The sequence below is a fragment of the Psittacula echo genome (genome assembly GCF_963264785.1).
Source record: "Psittacula echo genome assembly, chromosome: 21".
Classification (NCBI taxonomy): domain Eukaryota; kingdom Metazoa; phylum Chordata; class Aves; order Psittaciformes; family Psittacidae; genus Psittacula; species Psittacula echo.
This window is the reverse complement of record NC_137757.1, coordinates 711002-735219: the sequence shown is the minus strand read 5'-3', so window position 1 is coordinate 735219 and position 24218 is coordinate 711002. Positions and strand designations below refer to the sequence as shown.

The window sequence follows — 24218 nt, the reverse complement described above, 5'->3', positions numbered from 1 at the left end:
GGAGCGACTGAGCCCTGGCGGTACAGAAAAACGCTGTCACTGAACCTAGCCTGGGGCTGCCTGTGCCCATTGCTCCAGGGGATTCAGGGATGGCTCCGGGGGCTGTGGCCCCTCCAGCTGCAGATCTTTCCCATTGGGATCATGCAGTAACTGCCCTGGGAAACTGCCGTGAAGGAAAGGATGGGAAGGAAGCAGCAGCGCAGCTCACGAGTGCAGAGAGAACCAGAGCACAGAGTGATGGATTTAGTACAGAAATGGGAAACTAAATCAGGGCTGTATCCGATACCTGCCGGTGGCTTTCTCAGGGTAGTTTATCAGTGAATTAACTGCAAAGGTGTCTGCCTTAACTCATCACGTATTGGCAAGTGGGGAGCCCTCCAGAGCTGCTGGATGGGAGCTGAGCTTCATCAGCGATTTAGGGAGACGTTTGAGCTTGTGCTTAAACCTCAGCCTTCAGTTAGGTGTGAGCATGTGCTTGAAGTGCAGATGCTTACGTGAGTTCCTGCAGGAGTGATCTGTGCGTGTGCTTAAATGTGCTCCGGACACTGCAGGGTTTCTGGTGTTTCCTTAGAGAGCCGCTTCCATGCGGGCAGTGCTCAGGGGCGCTCCTTCTTCCAAGTTCCAGTGCCCGTTCCCAGCTCACCCGCTGCATGCTCATGTTTAAACTAGGCACTAAGTGCAGGTACTGGTGGCACCTATTTTAGATAGGTCCTGGTTTAGAGGGGGCTTTTTGGAAGAGGAATTCTCAACCCTTCCAGCACCGCCTGTGTCCTCAGAGGGGAACCGGTTCTGTTGGTGACTTCAGTTTGTTGGCTCCTGGCCATAACCGCGAGGGGGAATGTTAAAGTTTAACTAAAAAGGCATTTTCAATTCCACAAATGTTTCTGTGGGTAATAGGCTTTGTAAGGCATTATTGCACAAATCCTGAATACGGGGTTTAGCCTCCTGCTTATTATCCCTTTAATTTTGGAAAACCTTTCAGGGCTTTAATCTTCCATACAATTATGTTCAGGCTGAGTTAAGGGCACGCTGGTGGCCGCGGTGACACGGATGCTCTGGCTGAGCTTTAGCAAATACGATGTCTTAATACCATGTCGCATTTTCTCGGGGGAGGGGGCGGCAATCAAACACCTTTTGGGGTAAATTCAACTCTTTTGGTGTTTCCTGCTCTGAATCTGGGTGGGAAATGGGGGACCCCCATGGGAAAGGTGTTTGCACTGGGGAAGGGGGGCCGCTGCTCTCTATGGACCCGGTCTCAGGGATGTCCCCATCCCGGGCTCTGCCGGGTCCCGGGATCGCCCCGCGGGTCAATGGGGCGTGGCCTCCTGACGTCACTTCATTTGCATGCGGGCCCCGCCCCCGGACGCGGTCAGCGCTGGCGCCGCAGGAAAGTTTGCGGCGGGGCGGGCGCGGAGCGGGGCCGGTGGCGGCAGCGCCGGGATGGACGCGCTCAAGTCCGCGGGTCGCGCCCTGCTCCGCAGCCCCAGCGTGCACAAACCCTCCTGGGCCAGCGGCCGGCACAAGAGTGAGACCCGAACCCCCCTCGGCCGTGTCCCCCTGCGCGCCCCCCGTCCCGCGCGCCCCCTTCTTCCTTCCCGGCTTTATCCGGCTTCGCATCCCCCGCGACCGCTTTTCTCCCTGCTCGAGTTTCCCTCCCCTCCCTCCAGCGCTTCCTTCTCACGCTGCTTTGCCCCGTCCGCTCTCCTCCCCCCCCCCTTTTTTCCGTGCCTCCTGTACCCCCTTTCTGCTTCAGTCCTGCCTTGCACCTCTCTTTGCCCCTCCCGTTACCCGCTTTGCTCCCCACGGTTCTGCTCCCGTTCTCCCGTACCCGGCGGGGCTCTCCCTGTCCCGGGCAGGGGGGTTTGTTCCCATTCCCGTGGCGCGGGCTGGAGCCCGGCGGGCAGTTTCTGGCCTCTTCCCGCTGCTGGCTCCGTCCCACGATCGATGGCCCCCGGGCGGCCGCTCGGGTCCCCTGTGGCCGGGGAAGGGGGGGCCCAGCGCGGCTGAGCCTGCCCGGCCCGCGGGCGAGGTCAAGCTTCTGCGTGTTGCTGATGCGGTGAGAGCGACCCGGCCCCGCTGCGCCCTATCACTGGGATTAAGGGCCTGCGGGAGGCGAGGGGGGGCTGCGCTGTGGGGCTTTGCGGGACGTGCCCCACAGAGGCCCTTCGGGACACAGCAGCCCTGACCCCGCTCTGGGCTGACCTTGCAAACCACCCTGTGCCCTTGGCTGTGCGGGGCATTACACGGGATGGATGCGCCCTTGGCCTGGCTGCAGTCACTTGGTTAATGGGAGGACAGTGAGGTGGTGGTGGATGGTGCAGAACGGGACGTGTGAAGGAGCGTCTGTATCTGCCTTCTGCTGCCTCGGGTGCTCCTTCCTTACTGAAAGCAGCACTTAAACCACCCAGTTTTGTCCTATGCCAGTGTGATCTGTGGGTGGCGTCATCCTGAGCAGTGTGGGATGCTCAGAAGGTCCCCATTCTCAGCAAGGATCCAGGAGCAGAGCCTGGCGGGTCCATCACTCAGCTCACCCAGCTGTTCGCTGGTGCTCTCTGGTTCTAGCTGGGATGCGAGGTGAATGCAGCATCCCGCCTGCCCTTGGGTTTTCCTTGTTTGGGACCCATGTGTCGGGCACGGAGCCCTCCCGCAAGCCCTTGTCTCCCCGCGGGACCGCTCCCACTCGGCTGCCGTCACTTTGACTTCAACCCGTGGCAGTTCCTGGTGCTGGGAGTGGTGCTGGGTTCGTGGCTGCTCGTCCCAGAGCTGAGTCACCGGTCACCCCGGGGTGCGGCCGCCCCGGGTCCGCAGGGAGCTGCAGATCGGCCCCGCTGCGCTGAGGCGGCCAAAGGGGACTGAACATAAAGGGGGAAGCCTTCAGGGACGTGTTTTGTCTGCGGCTTGTGGAGGCTCCTCTCTGGGGAGCCCCATTGCTCCCCAGGGCTGGGAGGCACCTTGGGAGGGCTGTGGTTTGTTGCCACATGCTCAAAGCAAGATCCTCCTTCGGCACGAGAGTGGCAGATCCTGGGTGTCAGCTCCATGTCTGGAAGTCAGCTCCTGTGGTGCGGTTTCAGGCTCTGAAATACCCACGTGGCTTTCAGTTTGGTCCCAAGCTTATCTCCATGTTTAGAACCATTCTTCCCACAAACCCCCCAGCACTAAGGGAAGAGGCCAGAGGCCTCCTTGGTGGTTTCCAGGGGAGCGCAGAGACTTTGTTGAGGCTTCGCCCCTGCAGTGGCTCCATGGGGCTGCTGGTGACTGATTTAGCAAGTCTGAGCACATCACCTGGATACCTGCGGCTGCACGTGGGCTCAGCCAGCGGCAAATCCCGGCTTAGCCCTGGCGGGTGGGTGGTGGGTAGCACAGGGTGAGGTTATCCCTCTGATGGGTAGCACAGGGTAAGGTTATCTCCGTGATGGGTAGCACAGGGTAAGGTTATCCCAGTGATGGGTAGCACAGGGTGAGGTTATCCCCGTGATGGGTAGCACAGGGTGAGGTTATCCCCGTGATGGGTAGCACAGGGTGAGGTTATCCCCATGATGGGTAGCACAGGGTGAGGTTATCTCCGTGATGGGTAGCACAGGGTGAGGTTATCTCCGTGATGGGTAGCACAGGGTGAGGTTATCCCTGTGATGGGCAGCACAGGGTGAGGTTATCTCCGTGATGGGTAGCGCAGGGTGAGGTTATCTCCGTGATAGGTAACACAGGGTGAGATTATCCCCATGATGGGTAGCACAGGGTGAGGTTATCTCCGTGATAGGTAACACAGGGTGAGATTATCCCCATGATGGGTAGCACAGGGTGAGGTTATCTCCGTGATGGGTAGCACAGGGTGAGGTTATCTCCGTGATGGGTAGCACAGGGTGAGGTTATCCCAGTGATGGGTAGCACAGGGTGAGGTTATCTCCGTGATAGGTAACACAGGGTAAGATTATCCCCATGATGGGTAGCACAGGGTGAGGTTATCCCCATGATGGGTAGCACAGGGTGAAGTTATCGCCATGATTAGGCAGCCCCAACCCCTCCCCTGTATGTGGCTGGGGCTGATGCTCAGGATCCGGTTATGGTGTGGGCCTGGGCACTCACAATCAAGCTGAGGAGCTGATGGATCTTAAAGGGCTGCTGCTGTTTGCTGCAGCTTATGGCTGAAGCGTGCTGTCACTTCTTCTGACAGCAGGGTCTCTGACCCATCTCCTTCCCCCAGCATCTTGTGAAAGCCGTGGTTGCACTGCAGGAGACCAGGCAGTAGCTAAACCAACACCCTGCTCATACCAAAACCCTTCCTCAGGGCTTGACGGGTGTACCTTGGGGTGGTGGAATCCAAGAGCCTCTTTGTTGTCTCTCTAGAGCTCCCAGAGAACTGGACCGATACCCGTGAGACGCTGCTGGAGGGGATGCTCTTCAGCCTCAAGTACATGGGCATGACCCTGGTGGAGCAGCCCAAGGGAGAAGAGCTCTCTGCAGCCGCCGTCAAAAGGATTGTCGCTACCGTGAGTGTCCGTGCTGGAGCAGAGCCCTTTCTCCTGATGTTCAAACCAAGCTGTCACTGGGGAGAGCATCAGAAGCCACAGGTCTAGAGACCAGAGTGCTGTCCATCTGCAGGTCTGGGGTGTCCGGCTGCAGGTCCAGCCCCTTCCAGTGGTGAGCAGGCTCCTGGTGGTGTCGATGGAGCTGTGGGCACTGGCACTGGGGAGCCTGCCCATGGGGCAGGCTGTGAAAAGCTGTTGTTGCACCTCTGAGCTCTGGCTTCCCTTGATAAGCTCGGGTGACCCTGGGTGTGGAAGAAGCCTCTGACACGGTGAAATCAGCCTTCCCCAAGGCTGTCTCTCCTCTTGCAAGGCAGGGACAGCATTTTGAATGTGGCCAGCATGTGGCTAAGAGCTGGCGGGCAGTTCTGGCTTCTCCTCCCTGGGATTTGGAGGGTTAAGAGGAGCAGGGAGCAGGACAGTTTGCTCCCATTCCCAGCTAATACCACTCATCCCGTTGTAACTTGGAGGTTACAGCCATCCTCTAGCATGGAGCCTCCCTGGAGCCTCTGCTCACCGGGCTCCAAGTGAAACTAATGCTTCTTTAAGCCCTTATAAAAGGGAATGAGGCAAAGCCCCAGTTGTACAGTTAACCATTGTAAAGTCAATGGGGTGTCCAACTGCGCTGGGTAATGACCGATCCATGCCTGCCATGTGCTGAGCTGGACAGAGGGAAGTGCTCGCATGGAACGGGAGCTGCTGGCAGAGCCTTTCACGTCTGCTCTGAGCAACCAAGGACACAGCCTTGAAATAAAACCCCTGGGGCTGAGGCCATCGGAGGGGCAGGTCTGATCCCCAGCCCGCCTGGGCATGGCTCACATGAGGTCCCTGGGCAGCGGGGCTGGGGACCCGCTTTCATCAGTGTTAAAGGCCTGTAACTTTCCCCTCCCTCTTCTCCTTCAAAGGCAAAAGCAAGCGGAAAGAAACTGCAGAAAGTGACTCTGAAAGTGTCCCCCCGAGGGATCGTGTTAAACGACAGCAGAACGAACGAGCTGATCGAGAACATCTCCATATACAGGTGGGTTATGGGCTGCATGTCAGTGAGTGCACACCCCGAGGCTCCTCTTCTGCCCCCCTCTGCACCCAGGCTGAGCTGGCACCTCGCTGGCCATCACGTCTGATGGGAAGCAAAAGGCGGGGAAGGAGGGTGGTGGCTAAATTTGAGGTAAATTTACATCATCTGCAGTAAGTAAGGAAAGCTGTTGGGAGCCTGGAGGTGTGTGTGGACTGCACATCCTCAGCCAAGTGCTTCATGGCCACGTGTGACTTCACAACCTGTTTGTGGCTATAGAAATGACCGAACATCTGGGTGACGGAAGGAGTTGGACACAGAGAGTGGTGAGAGCATCTCTGAGTGAGGGAGGACACAAACAGCAGAGCCTGGGCCGCCCTCCCCTTGCTGGCTGCTCTGCACTTCCGATAGAGTTAAACAGCTCTGGCAGAGGACAGGGCTGGGACAGCAGTGGGGACCCAGTACCAGCATGGGGAGGGCAAGGATGGGTTACCCCGTATCCATTGCTCTGGCTTTGACAGGTATTTCATCCAGAGAGGCTGGAGGCAGGCACAGTCCTGGTGCAACAGAGCTCAGCTCCAGTCCGGTTCTTTCCATCCTCTCTGTCCCTTCTCCCTCTACATCCCGCACTCTGCTTCTGTCCTTCACCTGCTGCTCTGTATCCCTTTGCTAAAGGTGGGGTGGGGAGCATTGGGTCGGGGCACTCTCTGTAACCAGGCTACTAACCTGCGTGCTTTCCTCTTGGTTCAAACTAAGCAGCGTGCACAGAGCTGTGGTGCTGAGCCCCAGCCCTCCCCAGGAGAGGAGCTGCTGAAGAGCAGAGCCAGGATGGGGGTCACTGTGCTGGGTACCAGCCGGCAGAGCCATGGGGCTGCGCTTCTTAGGTGCTGCTTCAGTTCCCCCCAGCCACTGTTAACATTGGTAAAGCTGCTCCCCACGGTCCTTGCGCACCTCCAAGCACCCCCTGATTCAGCTGGCTGAGGTCAGCGCATCCTCATCAGGCTGCTGGTGTGGGGCCTGGCGCTGCAGGAGCAGGGGGCACAGCAGACTGGTGTGTGTGTACCCGGAGGGGCCATGTCCCCACTCTGTGAGCGTGCCCCATCTGTGACAGTCCCAGGGCTTTCCTCTAACACCTCGGGTCTTCTCTTGGGGTTCTCTGTGCACTGGGATGAAGCTGGCTCTGAGCTCTTGCCTGATCATGTACTGGGGCAGGACACAGGGGCCGTGGCTAAGCCACAGCCACCGAGAGGGTTATATTAACCGATGGGTTATAACACCCACAGAGGCAGGTGCGAGTGACTCTTTCCCTGGGAGTTAATGGCCATCAGCTATGGAGCTGGTGCTGGGGGTTTCCCATCTCTGCTCAGTGACCTTCTGCAGCTTTGTCATCATCATCAAGAGTGGCCAAGCTGTTCTGTGGGAAAATGGGAGAAAGGGGTAAACTTCCAGGGACTTCTTTAATCCAGAGCAGGGCTCAGCTCTGGGAAACAACATCCAGGCCATTGAGCAGAGGCATCCTCACATGCAACAAGGAACTAATGCAGCGCAATGCGTTTCGAATGTGGCTTTCTGGAAGTCATCTGCTGGGAACCGGGACCTTCCTGTCCCCTCCCTGCAACCTCTGAGGGCAGCGCAGGGCCATGGGAAAGCTTTCACCCAAGTGTCCCACTTTCTCCTCAGGTTTTCTTTCCTTAACCCCCATTTGCTCTGCTGTGTGCCCAGGGCAGAGGCTTTGCTCGCTGCTCGTGCCTGCTGCCTTGCACTAAGCCTCCGGGGCTGCTCCAGCCTCTGCGTGCTGCCTTCAGCCAAGATGCTCAGCGCTGCAGCTCCTGGCTGGATGGGCCCGTGGGAGATGGTGGTGGCTGATGCTGAGGGACCCACTTGCCTGCAGCAGGGAGCTGAGCCCTCAGTCACAGCCTGGGCTCCCCAGGCAGGTCAGCCTCTTGCTCTGCCAGAGCCTTGGTCAGCATTTGGAGTCAGCCCTGCGGAGATGTGGCCATCCCAGGGAGGCTGAGCCTCCTTCCCCCTGTCCCCTGTGCTCAGGGGTCTCAGAACATCCTGTACCTCTGCTACTGCGGCTCTTGGAGCCTGAATTTCAGCTTTTCTTGGGCACCCCTGCATCAGTTTCTTTCCCTGGTTTGAGATGAAATCCGAGGCCGAGGGCAAGTCCTCCTCTCTCCTTGCGAGCTCATCCCGCAAAGCAAATCTGTGAGTGTCTCTTGTGGAGGCAGAGCATTCATCAGGCATGGTCCCAGGTGGGTCACTGCAGAGCCTTCACCTTCTCTAACCCACAGGGTCAAACACTTTCTCTTCTCTCCTGCCTCTGGGCACAGTGCCTGTGGTTCACACCATGGCTGCCAGAGCTGCGCTGCACTTCTCTTACGTTCATGCCAGTGGCATCCACTCCTCTGCTTTGGGAAGCTGTTGCCTTGAAGCCTGTTAACACTCCTGTGCTCCCTCTGCCTTCTCTGCTTGGCCCTGGCGCTGGAAGCCCTGGGGTAGGCGCTTCCTGGCAGATGCGAGGTGAGGTTGCTTGATCTCCCCGGACAAGACGTTTCGTTCTGTCTTTCAGGATTTCCTACTGCACGGCAGACAAGATCCACGATAAAGTGTTTGCCTACATTGCCCAGAACCAGCTCAATGAGAACCTGGAGTGCCATGCCTTCCTCTGTACCAAACGGAAAATGGTCAGTCCAGAGAAAGAAATGGGGATGTGGCTGTAGGAGAAGGAAGCAGAGAGGGTCTGTGCCGGTGAGATAACAGCTCTGCCCTTAGAGAGAGTGAGGGGCCCCTGCCATGGGGGTCACCCCCCTCCTGCTGCTCTCAGGCAGTGATCCTGGCAGTGCTGCCTGGCCATTGCTATCGAGCAGGCAGAACTCTGGGCTGGATTCAGCCCACCTTGGCAGGTAAAAGCCTTCCTGCCCCAAGGTCTAGGGCAAGGGTGGGAGGACGTGGTCCTGCACGCACCTGAGCCCTGCTGTGTGCTGTGGTCCCACCTGATGGGACCCTTCCCTGCTCACATCCACCTCCCCAGGCTGCCAGAGAGGCTTTGGCAGCAGGAGGTCTCTGGGGAGCTGCAGCGAGTGCCTGGGGTGGCCTTGCTGATGGGAGATGTGTAGCCAGCAGTGCTGGGCTCGCTGCCCTGGCTCCCATCCAGTGCTTCCCATTCAAGGTCCTCGTCTAATTTTTAGCAGCGTCTCTACAGACGGGGCCATGTGCTCCCCATGGGAGCAGCACAGGAGACCCCACTGCGTGCCGAGGATGAGGCTCAGGGCAGAGACCTCCGTATAGAAACAGTCTCTGGCTCTTGCTTTGAACCTGCTCGGGGGACTTTTTCCTGCTAATTCAGTACATGAGGATGGGCAGGGACCCACACCAGTGAGCTAGAGAGGGAGAGGCGTGGGTCACTGCTGCAACTGGGGCAAGGAGAGCACTGGGGGCCTCTCCAGTGAAGCAAGAGCTGGGGCTGAGCCCCACAGCAGGAGAGGGCTTTAGGAGAGAGGAAGGGCAGGTCAGACCCATCTGCCCACAGGTATCCTTCCTCTGCTGCCTGGTGCGAGGCCCAGCTGGAGGATGGGATCTCCTGAATCCACAGGGAAACAAACCTGAGTGCCGGTGCCTCCCAGTGTGGTGATTCCCGGGTCCTTATGAGCATTCCTGTGCCCAGCTCTTAATATTCTGCACTTCTCCCAACTCCTTGGTTTTATTTCCTGGGGAGAGAATAATGGGAGCTACAAGTTGTCTCCTTTCCGCGGTGCGTTCCCATCCGTGCAGGCAGAGATAAGCCTCGTTCTGCAAATTAGAATTCAGATCTCTCCGGTGCTAAAAGCCTGATCTCGGTGCTCCATCAGCTCGGAGCATCTCCCTCCCAGTGCACTTCTCCACGGCTTTTTGTGGCAAAAACTAGAGTGGATTGATTGTTTTTAGCTTGTCTGTAAAACACACGAGAGGTGATGCCCTGCTCCTGGGGCAGGTCCCTGGGTGGGCACACGGCGTCCAGGCTCGGGTGTGTAATCAGTCGGTGTTTTTAGTCCTTGGGTAATTCTCAGCAGTGGCTGGTCTATGAAACTTGATTCAGATGTGACAGCTTAAACTGTAAACAGCTGTGAGGAGTTTCATACTTAATTACGTAGTTAAGGTTCTGCCATAAAGCGTTTGCACTCCATCAAGGATGTAAATAGCTCCAGCACTGGATGAGCTCTCCTGCTTGGCTAGGCTGGCACCACCGGCTCTCCTCACCCATCCACAGCTCCATCCTCTGGATCCGGGGCTGCCGGCTCCAGCCCCAGCTCTGCCTTTGGTTAGTTTGTGACTTGGTAAAACAAGCTCCTGCCTGGAGGCTCCTGCACCAGCCTCGCAGGGTGCTCCTGGTTACCCCTTTGTGCTTCAGCTGCTTTCGAGCTGTGCCTCCTCCTGATGAAACCGGCTTTTGTGCCACATTCACGCACCTCCAGCCACTCGGGCTGGTTAAGGTGGAGGGGTTTTAAACACTCCTCAAGCTGTCGGCATGGGGAGGAATGGAGGGGCTGAAGGGGAAGGTGCTCCTGCTCAGCCCTGGCTGTTGCCAAGCCAACCCGTGCTGGTGGTCCAAGCCAGTGAGACCCCAGCTCAGCTCAGGTGAGCCAGGAGAAGACCCTGGGGTCTCTCTTGTCCTGTCCCATTACTCCTAAAGATGCCTGCAACAAGCTGTGTGTCCTACACGGAGCAAGTCCCTGCTTTCATCCACATTCAATTATCCCTCCTCAGTCAGGAGGGGAGCGCGCGGAGCTGAGGCTGGATCCAGGTGAACTTGAATCTGCAAAGCAAAACCTCCACATGGCTGAGCCCCACACGAGGAGCTGTGGGTTAACGCTGTCTCTCTCACCCCTGTCTTCCCAGGCACAAGCAGTCACCCTCACCGTGGCCCAGGCCTTCAAAATCGCGTTTGAGTTCTGGCAGGCAGCGAAGGAAGGTGAGGCTTCTCCCCTCTTCCCACTCTTTGTGTGAAAGCTCAAGGGATGACTTTGGGTTTTTTCCCAGCTTTCAAGTGCCTTTTCCCCTCGCCCTCCAAATTGCCAGGCTGCTGTTGAGCTTGATCCAACCTCTGGTGTGATTTAAGGCATCTTCCAGGTTTCTCTTGACAGACTTATAAATCCAGCCAGGTTTTGGCTGTGCTCCTCTCTTGCAGGCGGAGAGTGAAGGTCTCTGGTACCCAGAGCCCTGCCACTGGCAGGAGTTTTGCTTTCACCTTCAATGAAATGATAAAAGGCACCCAAAGCCTGGGCTGCTGTGGGCAGTGGAGACCTGGTGGTCCATCCCCACTGTCCATCTTCCCTAAGGACTTGTGGGGAACCCCTCCACAGGCAGTGATGGAGTCTCCTCGTTTTGCAGAGAAAGAGAAGCGGGAGAGGTTGGAAGGAGAAGGGACAAGCAGCCGCAGCTCGGAAGCCCCTGCCCACCCTGACACATGTAAGTCACCAACAGCAGGGCTTTGCTTCAGGCTCAGGGTGAGGAACAGCCTGAGTCTGCGGGGTTTGCCTTGACCAGGGCATGCTCCTGGGAGGGTTTTGGAGACCAGCGAGGAGCAAACACTTCTGTCATAGCAGGGATGCTGCCCTCAGCAGAGTGCTTGAGGCAAAGTCCTTCCACCCTGTGATATATCTCATGCAGCTCCTTCTACACAGTTGCTGCCACCCCAAGTCTGGTTGCTTCTGCCCCAGGCATATTGGCTGTAATGTCCTTATGAGCTTAGCATGGCCCCCTATATCCCAAGTTTGGTTTTGGGTTTGTCCTGGACCCAGAACACTTGCCATCCCATTGCTGGAGGAGGTGGACATCCAGATGCCACTCTGCCTCTGGCTTCCCTAAGGAAAGAGGTGTGCAAAAAGAAAACAATGAAGCATAAACCTGCTCATCATTCAGTGCCACGCGTCCTCTGCTGCCTCTGAAACGCAAGATGCGTGGCCAGGGAGAAATGGGACAACAGGCTAATCTCTCTTCCATGCTGTCCATGGAGATTTGGCACAGAGGAAAATGGCATTGAACTGGGCTTCCTTGCAGGATGGCACATCTCATTTCTTCATGTGAAGGCTCAGGACTGGAGGAATCTATCACAAACGGTGGCACATTGGGATGAGTGAGGACTGGGGCTGCCACAGGTATAGGAAGGGGCTCCAGCCTCTGCCTGGGGGATGCTCCACAGTTGAGGCACTTTCGATCCACTGCTACTGCAGGGTGATGAGGAGGATTTGAGGCTTCCCTGAAACAGCCAGCCTGTGGTGCACCAGCAGCCCCCAGGCTGTGAACTGTTCTTCACCCAGGGCAGGATTTGTCCTCAGTCCTATAAAACGATGCATCTTCTATAAGATGCTGACCCGTACGCAGTGCGCTGAGCTGAGGAGATCACCCAGGGCTGTTCCCACGCTGGGGTTGGGATGTCCTGGGGTGGGATCTGTCAGCTCTGCCTGAGGCTGATCCTGACTCGTCCTGAGCATAAGCAGGTACCTGGAAGCCCCCATGATGGCTGCTGGAGGGATGAGCCGGCTGTCCCTCCCCTGTGTCCCTGTCAAGAGGTGCCTGAGCTGAGCATCAGTAATAATTCAGGCTGAAACCACAGTGAATGCAGCTCCTCCATGCTAAAATTTGGGGCCATCCTGAAGGGATTTGATGCAAGCGTTTGGTTCCCTTCCAGAGGGGAAGCGATGCCTGCAAAAAGACTTGGTTTCCTGGCATCTCTGCTTTCCTCTCCCCTGTCTCATTCCTTCTCCCCTCTGCTCACAGCAGCAGCCACGGGGAACTTGCTGGATTTAGAAGATTCTGCCAAATCGCCTGTGACCAGCAGCACGAACTCCCCACGCTTGGATAACAGCATGTTTGGGCCCAGCTCCTCTGTGAACAACAACATGGTGTGGGTAAGTGCGTGCCCGGGGGGTGCAATGCCACCTCCGTTTCCTTTGCTCCAGGTCCCATCACGGGGCTGCTGTTTGGATGAGACACCCCTGGGTGCAGGCAGTGCAGGGCTGCCTCAGTGAGCTGGGTTTGGTGTCCTTGAGACGATCGATCAGTGTTCAAGCACCTCCTGCCTTTCTGAGGCTCTGTAGATAAATGAGCTCGCCAGGCACCCTGAGCAATGCCACTGCAGGTGAGTGAGCATTCCTTATCCTCCCAGCAGTTCCCAGTGGTTTGGCACTTCATTGAGAGACCACCCGACTGCTCTGTGCAGGGGAAAAGTCATGATGTTGATGGCTTTTGTTTCATTAGAAGCAGGTTAGATTTATGTTCATTGTTGCTCTTGTTTTTCCCTTGTTCTTGGTTGTGGCTGTACCTGGCTTGTATGAGCATGATGCTTCTCTAAAGTGTTTTCGATAATCTGGCTTTATTGTTTCATGGACCACCACCAACCCAGCCCATGTGCCCATCACCAGCCAGGCTGGGGCTGATCTTTGAAGCCCCAACCGACTTGGGACCTCATCCCTGCCACATGTTTCCCAATGTGGAAACAAGCTGAATGTTGCTAGAATTGTGGGGAATTGGATGCTAAATGCCTTTGCCTGGAGCCTGTTTCTTGAGTGTGGCAGGGCTGAGCCTGAGGCTTTTCAGGTTAAGCCTAAAGATCCACTTAAGTCATATCAAATCCTGCAGGCTTATCAGTGCTCTGCAGTCCCTCCTCTATCGCAGAGTTTTCATACTTTACATATTACATTAAGTCTGTGAGTGCATTACATGGTTTTGGGAATAGTCAAGTCTGTCCATAGCAAAGCCCTTGCACTGCATGAGAAACCTTTCTCCTGCAAGCAACTCAAATGCTTAAGAGCAGATCAGAGATAAAGAATCCCAGAGCTGCTTTCAAGCAGAGAACGTTCCTCCTGTGCTGGTGCAGAGTTGCTTTCTGGGTTCCTGATCCAGATAAGCCCCAAGGGATGCCTGGAGCGTGTTGCTGAGCTCTATCCAGGTCCCTCCCTCTAGCAGAAACCTGCAGCACGTACCAGTCGCATGCCAACAGCTGGAAGAGCTGAGGGCTGTGGTTAACCCCAGAGCGGGATGTGGTCCAGCTGACAGGCCAGATCCAGCCCATGCAGGCAGTGGGACAGAATTATCCTGGTTTGGAGGTGGTGGGAAAAGGCCAAGCCCCTGCCCCATCCTTGGGCTGTGAAAGGAGTGGTGCGTCCCTGACCTGAGCCTTGGCATCTGCTCTGAGGAAGCCTGGACCACCTGGAGATACATCTCTTACCCTGGGGCTTGTACAGAGAGTGAGATAAAACCTCCCTGAGGAGACACATTGCTGAGAGGGCTGCTGCTTTAGGCACTCAGAAGTCAGTTTATACATATATATAGATAGATGCTTTTTGTCTGCTCTGCTGAAGTGTGGAGCCAGATCCCTAAATACACTTTTGTGCGTTCTCTTAGCAACTACTTCTCTCTCTTTTTATCTCTTTAACAAAGGAAATGGATGATGGTCTCGACGAGGCATTTTCAAGGTAATTCTAATAACTCCCTTCACAAGTTCAAGCCACTGGGGGCCAGCCCAGGAGACTTGAGTAGTGACTGGCTTTTAATAATGCTTCTAATCTAATCAGCTGCTGTGATCTGACCTGGGCAGCTGCCCCATCAGTGCCTCAGCTGTTAATTGAAAGACAGGCTTTGAGGCTGCCTCACAAGCCAAATATTTTGACAACCTTCTAAGGATGGAGGGAGGCTGTGTGTGATAGGGAATTCAATTGCCCAAGCAGTCAATGTGTTTGTTGGGCTTGCTGGAGTGGTTTGAGGCTGCAGCGATGCTGGTCCAAGCTCCTGGCCTGGGGGAGCTTTATCCTTCCTACCTTGTTCCTGTCTGTTCCCAAACCTGCAGCAGCTGCTGAGGGCACCTCCCTGCTCCACTGGCCCTTGTTTGCAGCGTGGTTGCATCAGGGTGAGCCTGATGCACCAGTTTTGAATTCATGCACCTGAGCACAGAGCTTGTGGCCATAGCTTCATGTGCCTTAGTGCACTTCCCAATCCAAATGAAGAGCTTCCCTGCACACACATGCCCAGCAGTCCAGCAGTGTTAAACATCCATTTTCTTTCAGGTGAGTTTCCCTGTGTGTGCGCTTGTGCAGGCAGCCCCTGCGAGGTGATGGGGATGGTTTAGTGTACAGGGGTCCCAGCCTCCGGCTCTGGGCATGAAGCCACCCGACTGGGTGCTGCAGGAGCCCCAGTTTGGGCATTGAGCTGCCTTGGGTGCAGCTGGTGCAGCAGCAGAGAGCTCCCAGGCTCCTGCTCCGGCTGGGACATCCCGGAAGAGGGAGCTGAGGCCAAGGTTGTCACCTCCCCAAGAGCCACTCGCCTCCACTCAGGTTTACAGCAGTGTGAAAACTGCATGCTCAGCCCTAAGGAAGCAGACCTGCGGGCCTTGTTTGGCTCTCAGGAATGATTTACAGCTTCCACTTCCACAGTGGCCCTGCCCCAAGTTGTATTCGAGAAAGGGGCTGCTTGAATTTATGTCTTAGTGTCATCTGTTTTCCTCACCTCTGTTCCTTGCCCTACTTAATGAAGCAGATGTTGTTGACTGCGGTGTTTTGGTTTGCCTTGCTGGGTGCTGACTGTCACATCACCCTTGGCCTTGTGGTGATTCAGTATTTGGGCGGCTCATCCACTGGGGCGGGTGCTTCTCCAAGCGTTCCTGCCACAGCATCATCGCTGGACACTTCTGTATTAAAAGATGTGTTCAGGCTGAGGCCGTGCCTCCTTGGATGAAGCACCAAATAACTTGAGTTAACCTGTGGCCCTGGGAGAATTAATGCTGCAGTGGTACATTTTCACAGAGATATTTAATAACACAGCAATAAATGGGGGCTTGTTAGGTTTTGCGGAACATCTCATGATTCTGTGATCGGGGATGTGCTGACATGACCTCTTCAAGCTGATCCTGTGGGTACTAAACATTATCTGAGTCCTGCTGTGTCTTAACCCACATGTTAAATGGTCAGGCCAGGGAGCACAGCCTCTGTGTGCACACAGCACCTTGAAAACTCATCTGTGGTCAGCAGAGCCCTGCACTGGGTTCAAACCCAGCTAAGGATGCACCGGCCAACAAGAGCTCAGGGAGGAGAGCGGCACCGTTCTGCCAGACCATTAATACCTGGGATGTCCAGGCTGTAAATTCCCTGGATGCCTGTAGGGGAAATGTTAGGATAAACCAGCAGCAAATGTTATGTGCCAGCTCTCCCCTTACTGAGTTATTTCATTCCATTGGAGGATTTTGAAGTGTGGAACTGCAGCTGGGGTTCAGCATTATGGATGCAGCAAGCATCCAGGCTATGAACTGCACAGATTTGTGTTCTTACTCTCTGTTTTTCTCCCCTGTTAGACTGGCTCAGTCGAGAACAAACCCTCACGTCCTTGACACAGGACTGACAGCTCAAGACATCCAGAGTGCAGAAACGCTCTCGCCAGTAGACTGGAACAAAATAGATTCCAACACAGGCGAGAAAGATGATCTGTTCATGTTTTGAGGTCAGAGGCATCTAAGAGCTGACAAGAGAATAACCACTAAATGTCCATGGACTGAATCATGCTGATCCAGGTGCTGTATGCAAGGGACTCTTCTGAGGGCTTTTCACCAAGTCAGGTGATGTTACAGCACAGCTTAGACCAAAGCTTTAGGAATCTAATGCAGATTTTTTGTACTTTGCTTTTATCTAAACCACAAGATGCTCTTGAACATATTTATTCATAACCGTTACAGTTTACATATACTATTGGAAGGTGTGTAGAGCATCTACAGTATTACATGGCAATATGCCATGGAAGAACCTTCAGCAGTGCCTGTTCCTCTCTGAAAAAAGACTATGCAACACCAAAGTCTCCCTGTAGATACTTTTCCAGACAAAGATCTGCAGATGCAAATGCAATTGCAAGCACAACTGTTACTAATCCACTGTTTTGGAACACAGCGCCTGCCTAGGCGGAGCGGAGGAGATTTGCAGCAGCTGCTAACAGTGTTAAAATCAAAGAGGTAGCAGAGATCTTGCTTTTGTTATGAATGTCTGTGACACTCTCACAGTTGTCAATCACCCTTATGAGTTCTGGCTGTTTCTTTGCCAGCTTTGTATGGGAATTGACACTTTTTTACCCAAAGACTTCATGAAGTTTTGCACTTTAAAGCTTGAACTGAAAGCAGTGGTCCGAGCTGTCGAGGTAAGCAGTGCCTGTAACTTCTCTTCAGAAGCTGTTAACCCCCAAAAACCCAACCCAGCAATGCTGCAGATCTGCTTCAGAACTGACTGCTCACCTGCGCCATTTCTGATGTGACTCAAACACTAAGGCTCCATTGCTCTGTTGGCTTGAAAAGCAGAACCACCGGGGAGTAACAATTTGTTTTGCTGAAGCGTGTTGAAAGTTGCAGGTTGGGTGAACCCAGTAGCACAATAGATCTGTGTTCTTAGCCCTGCTAAGTGGATTTGGCTGTGCATGCCTTTTTACTGTCTCAGAACCATTTGGTTGTTGCTCACTCAATAGACTGAAATGGAATTGAATTAGGCAAGGCCAATACCTGGATGTTCAATTGGCAAGAGGTGCCCCTTCCAGCGGTGCTCTGATCCTCTTCCCCCCAGCAGCCGTGTCTCCCGCCAGGCTCAGGAAGCTGTCTTCATCTGCTCCTGGAGTTGAAAATAAGTAATGGAGGTATAAAGCTTATGCTAATTAAAAGATTAAGTTTAATGATCCTAAATAGTCACACTGACAGTTTGCAGTGTTTGTGGCCTTACGTGAAGTATACTAATCTGTTTTATAGATTTGTAACTTGGGTTTGAACACTAATTCATTCCCCAGATAGCTCTTTAGAACTCGCTTAAAACTGCTTGCAGAAGACAAAAAAACAAGGAAAAACCTCTTTGTCAGTTGTAAGGATTTATTAGGGAACAGCTGAGTGACTCTGACTAAAATTTGTTTCCCCCCCAAGTGTTATTGTGATAAAGCATCGAGGGCTCATGGAGCTGACTCATCATGTCTCTTAATCAAATGTGTGCTGTTTAGCCACAAAATTGTGTTTAAAGCAAGTTTCATCTGGAAACTCCTGTGCCTGTGACTTGCTGGTCATGTGTCGAGCAGCGGTCTCGCGATTGCAGGGGTTACTCACACTTTGTCCATGCTGTGGAGGCATGAACCTATCGCATCAGCAATGCCAGAGCCACGTAGAAGTGGTTGTAGCAAGCGCCTTGTCCCAGCCCGGAGGAGTGGTGATTTCCCTAGGGAAGAGCTTGGGCTGTAGGAATGGCCTGTGAGCATTTCTCTGTACATTGATCTTTCTCCTTTTCTAGAGACGCTAGGAGCACATACTGAAATGCACAGTGCTGTAGATGTATGTATATAGTTTTTTAAGAAAACCTTAAAGAAATCTGTACTGAGGGGAATAAAATTCTACCATTTTTTTGAGTGTCTGTGCTGGGTGACTTCATTTTTACCACGGTAATACAGAGAAGCCTCTCTATTTCTAACTGGTTGAATCCTCCGTCTTCCTTGATGCATACCAGTAAGCGATGGGAAACATCCACGGGAGGTTTCTGGCTGTGGGAAAGCTGTTCCAGGGCCATCCAGGTGGGAAGATGACTGCAGCTGGACACTAGGCCACAGTGCTGCCTCCAGGAAGTGCTTGTGGATCTGGATGTGGCCACACTGCATGCACAGAGGGATGCACAGCAGCCACCTGCCTGAGTCCCTGCATCGCTGGGTTGGCCTCCAGGTAAGGGTTTGCCAGTGGATGAGAAAAGGGAGGTTGGTGCTTCAGGCTTGTCTGCAGAAAAATGTGCTGGTAACATCGAACCCCCAAATCTCTTAATTGATAGAGGTTCTGAGTCGCTCATTTAATGCATCCCCGAAACTGCAACAACCAACCCTCAGTGGCTTCTTGCTGCCAACCCCAGGCTGGGTTTACATGTGAAGTGCATCAAGTGTTGCTCTTTCTGTTCAAGGCTTGCTCCTCAGTGATGCTCAGGTCAAATCTAGCTCTGAGCTCACCCACCAGCTGTCGGGGACGGCGCTGTGCACTGCAGCAGGTACCACTCTCTCAGCTTCTCTCTCCTTGGGGCACCAAGAGCATTTGTAAATGTGTGCCAAGCTTGAGCAAGAGCTGTTGTTACCCAGATTGCTCTTGTTTAAAGTACAAGTAGAGCAACATTTCATCTGAACACCTGAATGCTGTTGTTTTTTATAGCCAGCCCCAGGGTGCCAGGAGCTGTGAGCAGCTCTGTGAGGCTTGCTTGTGCTCTGAAGCAAGAAGCAATATCTGTCCTTGTGGACAAGCACAAATGCATTTTGGCTGGGGATGAAGCGGGGACTGGGTGGGGATGGAGGCTGAACGTGTCAGCACTGCGTGACACCAACAGCAACTGCCAGAGCCCAGCAAGACTCATCCCTGTTGAAGCCAAGGGGCTGACCCAGAACAAACGCCAGGCAAAGGGGATATCTGCTGCAAGCCTTGTGCTGGCCTTGCTGGCACCCAGGGCAGGGGCTTGCTCCGGGTCAGCAGCCAGTGCCAATGGGGTGTTTTGCAAGCGTGTCACTGCCTCTGCTGTCCAGCTTCTTCCAGGGTTTACAGCACTTAATAGCAGGAGACGATGCTGCAGCAGAACAGAGCAGTGATGCAGCGTTAGCAAATGGCTTTTGTCACAGTTCCCGTTGCAGGGAGCAGTGGAGCCACGTGCCAGCGTGGTTGCCCTCAGTTCACACAGACATTGAGGGGTGCAGGGTTGTTCTGCCAAAGCCCTTCTGTGCATGGAAGTATATCCTGAAAATGCTGTGATTTCAGTGCCAAAAATTCCACGCACTCGTCACAGGTAAATTCTTTATGCCTGTTCCTTCAGAGGAAATCCTGCTGATGCTCTGGTCCCCTTTCCTGAGACTTAGAGCCTCAGTTCATCGTCGGTAACTTGGGGTTGATGGTGCTCAGGTTGTGCCCCTGCAGCACAAGCCCCGTTGGTCACTTGGACCCAAGTGAGATGCAGCGAGGGCTGGGGAGGACCCAGGAGCTTTCTCCATCCACAGCACTGGGGGGCCCGGGAGCCCACAGCAGCCGCCACGGGGCCAGAAGCTGATGAAGTGACCGAGCACAAAGCAAGCGAGCGGGGCCCTGCTGCAGCCTGTGGCTCAGAGGTTCTTCATGCAGCAAAGCAGCGGCTGACTGCAAGCAATCTATCAGGAGTGAGCAGACACTGCTTATGACAGAGGGAGTCTTAATATTGCATTGCTTCATTTATTTAGCACCTCTCCTCTAATGCCCAGGGGAAAGACAATGGGAAAGTGGTGTGGGTTGCTGTGGGTTGGTTGGTTCTTTTCTTCCCTGCAAAGAACAAACAGCCTCCAGATGGTTCTTGGCTCAGCGAAGAAATATTGGCTTTACAAAAAGAAGGGATGTCAAGTCATTAGAAGCTGCAGGAAGAGAAGTCTTCTGAGAAGGGAATGGAAATGGGGCCAAGAGAGCTGGAGCCAGAAAGTAGATGTAGGAAGCGCAGGGAGATGGGAGGCAGTTGCACAGTGAACGTGCAGTTAGAAGGCGATTACTGACCAAGTGCTGGTTCAGTTCCTGCCACCAGCCTCGCACTGGACACACGCTTGGTCCCTTCTCCGCTGGGCTCTGACCCTTGTCAGTACCAATTGCTTCCCACTCCGAGCTCCCAAGACGCTCCTGGCGCAGTGGCTCTGAACCAGCAGAGCCAAAGGGACCCTCTGCTCTGCCCGGGGAGCAGATGAGGCCTCTGCCATGGAGCCACGTGCCGCCAGCCCGCGCTGGCCTGCAGCCGGGGCTCTCCATCGCGCCCAGCGCCCGCCTGGCACCACTCGGCTTTGGCAGCACCGAGCATCTCCTGGGGCATTGACCGGCTGGAAAGCTGCTGGGCTCGGCTGCCAGCAGAGATGTGTGTTTGCAACTGAGAGCTCATTGCCTGTTCCCCGCGGTGTGGTTGGGGGGGCTCTCTGGAAGCTGTTGCAGGAGCCGGGTTGTGCCAGCAAACCCAGCGTGGGAGCGCCAGGGAAAGCGGTGCCGGCTGCGCTCGCAGGCAGGGGCTGTGCCACCTCTCAGCTCTCCTCTTCGCTTTTCCTTCCAGGAGTGAGGCATGATTATCACCAGCGTCACTGCGCCCACGTCAGGGCTGTGGGGTCGCTCCTCTCCCTGCAGAGAAAATATAAGGAGAGGCAGGTTGTGAAACGTCAACCCCATCAGGTCTTGGCTCTAAAATCCCTGCTGACTCCTGTGATTTATCACTCACCCAGCTGCTACTTGCAGCTTGGATAGGATAAGCAGTGGGGGAATATGAATTTTAAAAGCTTGGCTTTAAAGCTCACAGAGTAAGGCCAGGAATCCTCTCCTGGCTGAGGTAACAGGGTAGGAACATCACTGGTCACAGCTGAAATAAAACAGCCATCCACTCCAGGCTGCACTAGAAGGTAATTCTGCTGCCTTCTCCCTGGCATGTCTTTTGAACCATGATGTGAGAAAACCAGTACTTAGGTACAAAGCCCCTGCTGCCTTCCTTGTCTTTCCATTTATCACCCAGCCACCTCGTTTGCTCCAGACTGTTGCTGTCACTGGTTCCGTTTCAGGCAGCAGAAACAAACCCATGCCTGGGGCAGCCCTGAGCCGTCATCTCTCTGGGCACATGGGGTGATGCCCAGCGGGTTCTCCTTCCGCTCCTTTCCAACCAGCCACTCTGCAAGCTCTGCTCCAGGTCACTCACTTTCTGCCTCCATTGAGGTTTGTTTTGCACCTTTCCAGCCTTGCCCATCAGCAGTTTCTCTCCCAGCAAAGCCTCCGTCCTCCACACGCGTTTCCTCCTGCTCTCACAGCAACCACAGCGGCAGGTTCTGTCTCGGCTCTTGATAGTCCCACAAATGGTAACACCACTCTAGGCACAGGTTTTGCTTAAAAGCCTTGATGATGACCCTTTGCAGGGAGTTATTAGGCTTGTACCTTTGTGGTTCCATCACCCTACCTGAATCCTGCCGTAACAGCCCCCAGACTTGCTGCTTGTCGGGTCTTGTTTTAGCTACAACCCTCCTCCCTTTCCCTGCTTGGCAGCATGGATTTTCATGTGACATCCCAGCAGAAGGCTTGTCACTCGGCTATTGCCTGGATCACACGCTCATACGTATAAGCCCCAGGTCTAATTAATGTAATAAAATGCACAAAAGTACTAAATCTCCTCAGGAGTGACAATTTGATCACTTCCATCGACTGTCACAGCACAAGGAAAACTGACAGGAAAGAAGAAACCAGTTCTGGCTCTGGCATTTTTTATGACTTTTAATACGCTTCCTTTTTTGTTACTGGAAATTTAAATTATAGTGGTATGCTTCACTTAAAAAAAAAAAAGGAAGTCTCCATAGCAACAGGAACATCTAAATTATTACAGCTGATCACTTCCCTGCCAGAGTCACATCCCTTGCCTTCGCCTTGCAAACAGTCCCAGAGGTACAGGGTTCTAATAGGGTTTTTGTAACCTGTTTTGCACACAAACAAGTGTATACGCAGCACTTTGTCCATCAACATGCTGCCTCCGGAAGGATTTAAACCTGATACCCGGAGGCTGGGTTTCAGGCTTGCTCTGGGACTCCTTCCTTCATATGAGCCTTTCTCACCTAGGTGGGTGCTTTGGTCATCCTGGGTGAAGGTGGAGCATTCAGCTGATGGGGATGGTTGCATTGGGGCAGGTAGGAGATAAGGTGCTGAGCCTGAAGCACCAGGAACACGCTTGTTGCGTTACCAGCTGAAGTCACTGCTAGTTGTGTTTTCTTGCCAAATGCCCAATTGTCCTCCCAGAAGCCTTCCGTGGCTGCTCGACGTTCCAGTGGGAAGGTGCTGCCTGTTTTCCAGCCACCACCCCTACCTCTGAGCCTTCTCAGTGACTTTGGGTCCAAAGCATTGGAGCTTTCCACTCTGGAGGAATTCCTTCACATTAACCATGAGGAAAGCCCGACTGATTCAGAGCTGTCCAATGGAAGAGACAAATATGCTGGAAGAAATAGATGGACTATTTTTTCCCCTCCGAGTTATAGGAATCATATGCGTCAGCTGGATCAATAGGAGATTGAAAGTGCCCAGCCAGAAAGATGTTCTATACAAAAAAGCAGAAGCCCTCCTCTAAGCTCAGGTATTATCATGTTGTAACTGAAATTATGATAGTAAACCATGATCACAGTCTCTCTTGGAAAGCTCAGGTTAAGAACAAAAGCTTAATAAATGTACTTGTACATAGTAACAAGATCCCTGTATGTATCTATCTGAGATCTGATCATGTTCAGTAATAGCAGAGATTTGCTTTTTGTGTCCTCTAATTCCCACTGCCATGTGGTGCATTCCTGGGGAATCATTCCCTGCCTTTTCCCCCAGAGGTGGCTGCAATTCAGGGATCTGTTTGCAGGGCAGAACATGGCAATGACAGAGGAACACAGCAATCTTCACACATACAGAACATTACTTGTCCCTTAACCTCTGTAGAACAAGAGCTGAGGTGTGGACAAGTGGTTGTGCTCCACTGAGGCCAGTCCAAAGGAAAAATGCTGAAAGCCCAGGAAATGTGTCATTGTTCCTTGGCTGGTTTGGGTTGTCTGTGAGGACGGGCCAGGGAGCTCCACAGAGGGGCCTCGAGGAGAGGTCCTGCAGGTTCTGGGTACAGTTGTCACTGGGGCAATGCCAGGCAGACACTGCCACAGGAGCCGGGTGCAGCGTCTGTCAGTGGCTTTCGGATGCATTTGGTTTCAGATGCGAGTTAAAAACAGCCAGAGTGAGAGAATGTGGGTGGTGAGAGAGGCTGAGAATGATGCAAAGGATCTGTCGGACCTGCAGATCCGGCTCACGGCTGAAAATCACCTCTTTGTGGCTCCCGCAAAATCACCTTTTAATAAAGAGTCTGTAACAGGAACCTGTAATTGTGTGGGTGATGCTGAGCCAGAGACAACCCAGTTCACCCTTGTGTAGCTTCCTTACAGCCATGGCTCAGGCTGGAGGCAGATATTTGCTTTCTGTTGAGCACACAGGATCCTACAGGAATGCTGGCACTGACCTTTACAGCAAGCAGCAAGTCAAAGCTGTCACTCCCTGTCTCACCTCTCCCAGTGTTTCCCACCAGGTTTAGCAGGGAGGTTTCCCAATCCATAGGTGGAGCTTTTGACTCACCTGAACCCACTCTTGCTTCTTAGGTAATGAAGTACATCCCAGAAGCCACAGCCCCAGGTATCTGGGAGCATTTGTCATCCAGTCCGTGAGCAGAGAGATGGGTCTGTGCTGTTCTGCTTGGGATCTGCTTCTTTAATTGGGCCCAATTTGATCCTCAGTGTTTATGTTTGAGGCTTGGATGCATCCATAAGTGTTTTGGGGATGGGCAATGGGTCAGAGCTAAGCAGCAAACTGTGATTTGCTGTATGTGGCAACAGTCAGTGCTGGGAGGGCAAGATCTTTGCTGTCAAGGGTGACAAGAGGGTGGACCTTGTTTCTTCATGGTGGTTGAAGCATTGTGATCCAGCGGATGGCTGGTGTATGAGGCTAAATTCTGGGGGAAGACTGTCAGTATCCGGGTTACTTGTTCCTTCCTTATGTATCGAGCTGACCTGACTCACGCCTGTGGAATGTGATGGGGGAACGGGAAAAGCTTCTGGTGAAGTTATTTAAGGACTTCAGACAGGTTCAAGCACAGAAGTCATTTTACAACCATGACAGGAGAAACGTGGCGCTGGCT

The 24218-nt window shown here is 53.8% G+C and overlaps 1 protein-coding gene across 2 annotated transcripts; it reads left to right on the top strand.

Annotated features, from left to right (window-relative positions):
- The first annotated feature begins 1392 nt into the window (after positions 1 to 1392).
- Positions 1393 to 17838, top strand: LDLRAP1 (low density lipoprotein receptor adaptor protein 1). Of its 2 annotated transcripts, XM_080632362.1 has the most exons (9): positions 1393 to 1525; positions 4345 to 4487; positions 5429 to 5541; positions 8108 to 8222; positions 10414 to 10486; positions 10906 to 10983; positions 12295 to 12425; positions 13957 to 13991; positions 15860 to 17838. In XM_080632362.1, exons 1-9 carry the CDS (start codon positions 1441 to 1443, stop codon positions 16002 to 16004), a joined length of 918 nt encoding a protein of 305 aa, XP_080488488.1. In that variant the 5' UTR covers positions 1393 to 1440; the 3' UTR covers positions 16005 to 17838. The 2 variants fall into 2 exon arrangements, with proteins under 2 accessions (XP_080488488.1, XP_080488489.1); XM_080632363.1 differs by lacking the exon at positions 13957 to 13991 and having other exon boundaries at positions 15860 to 16022.
- Positions 17839 to 24218: the final 6380 nt, after the last annotated feature.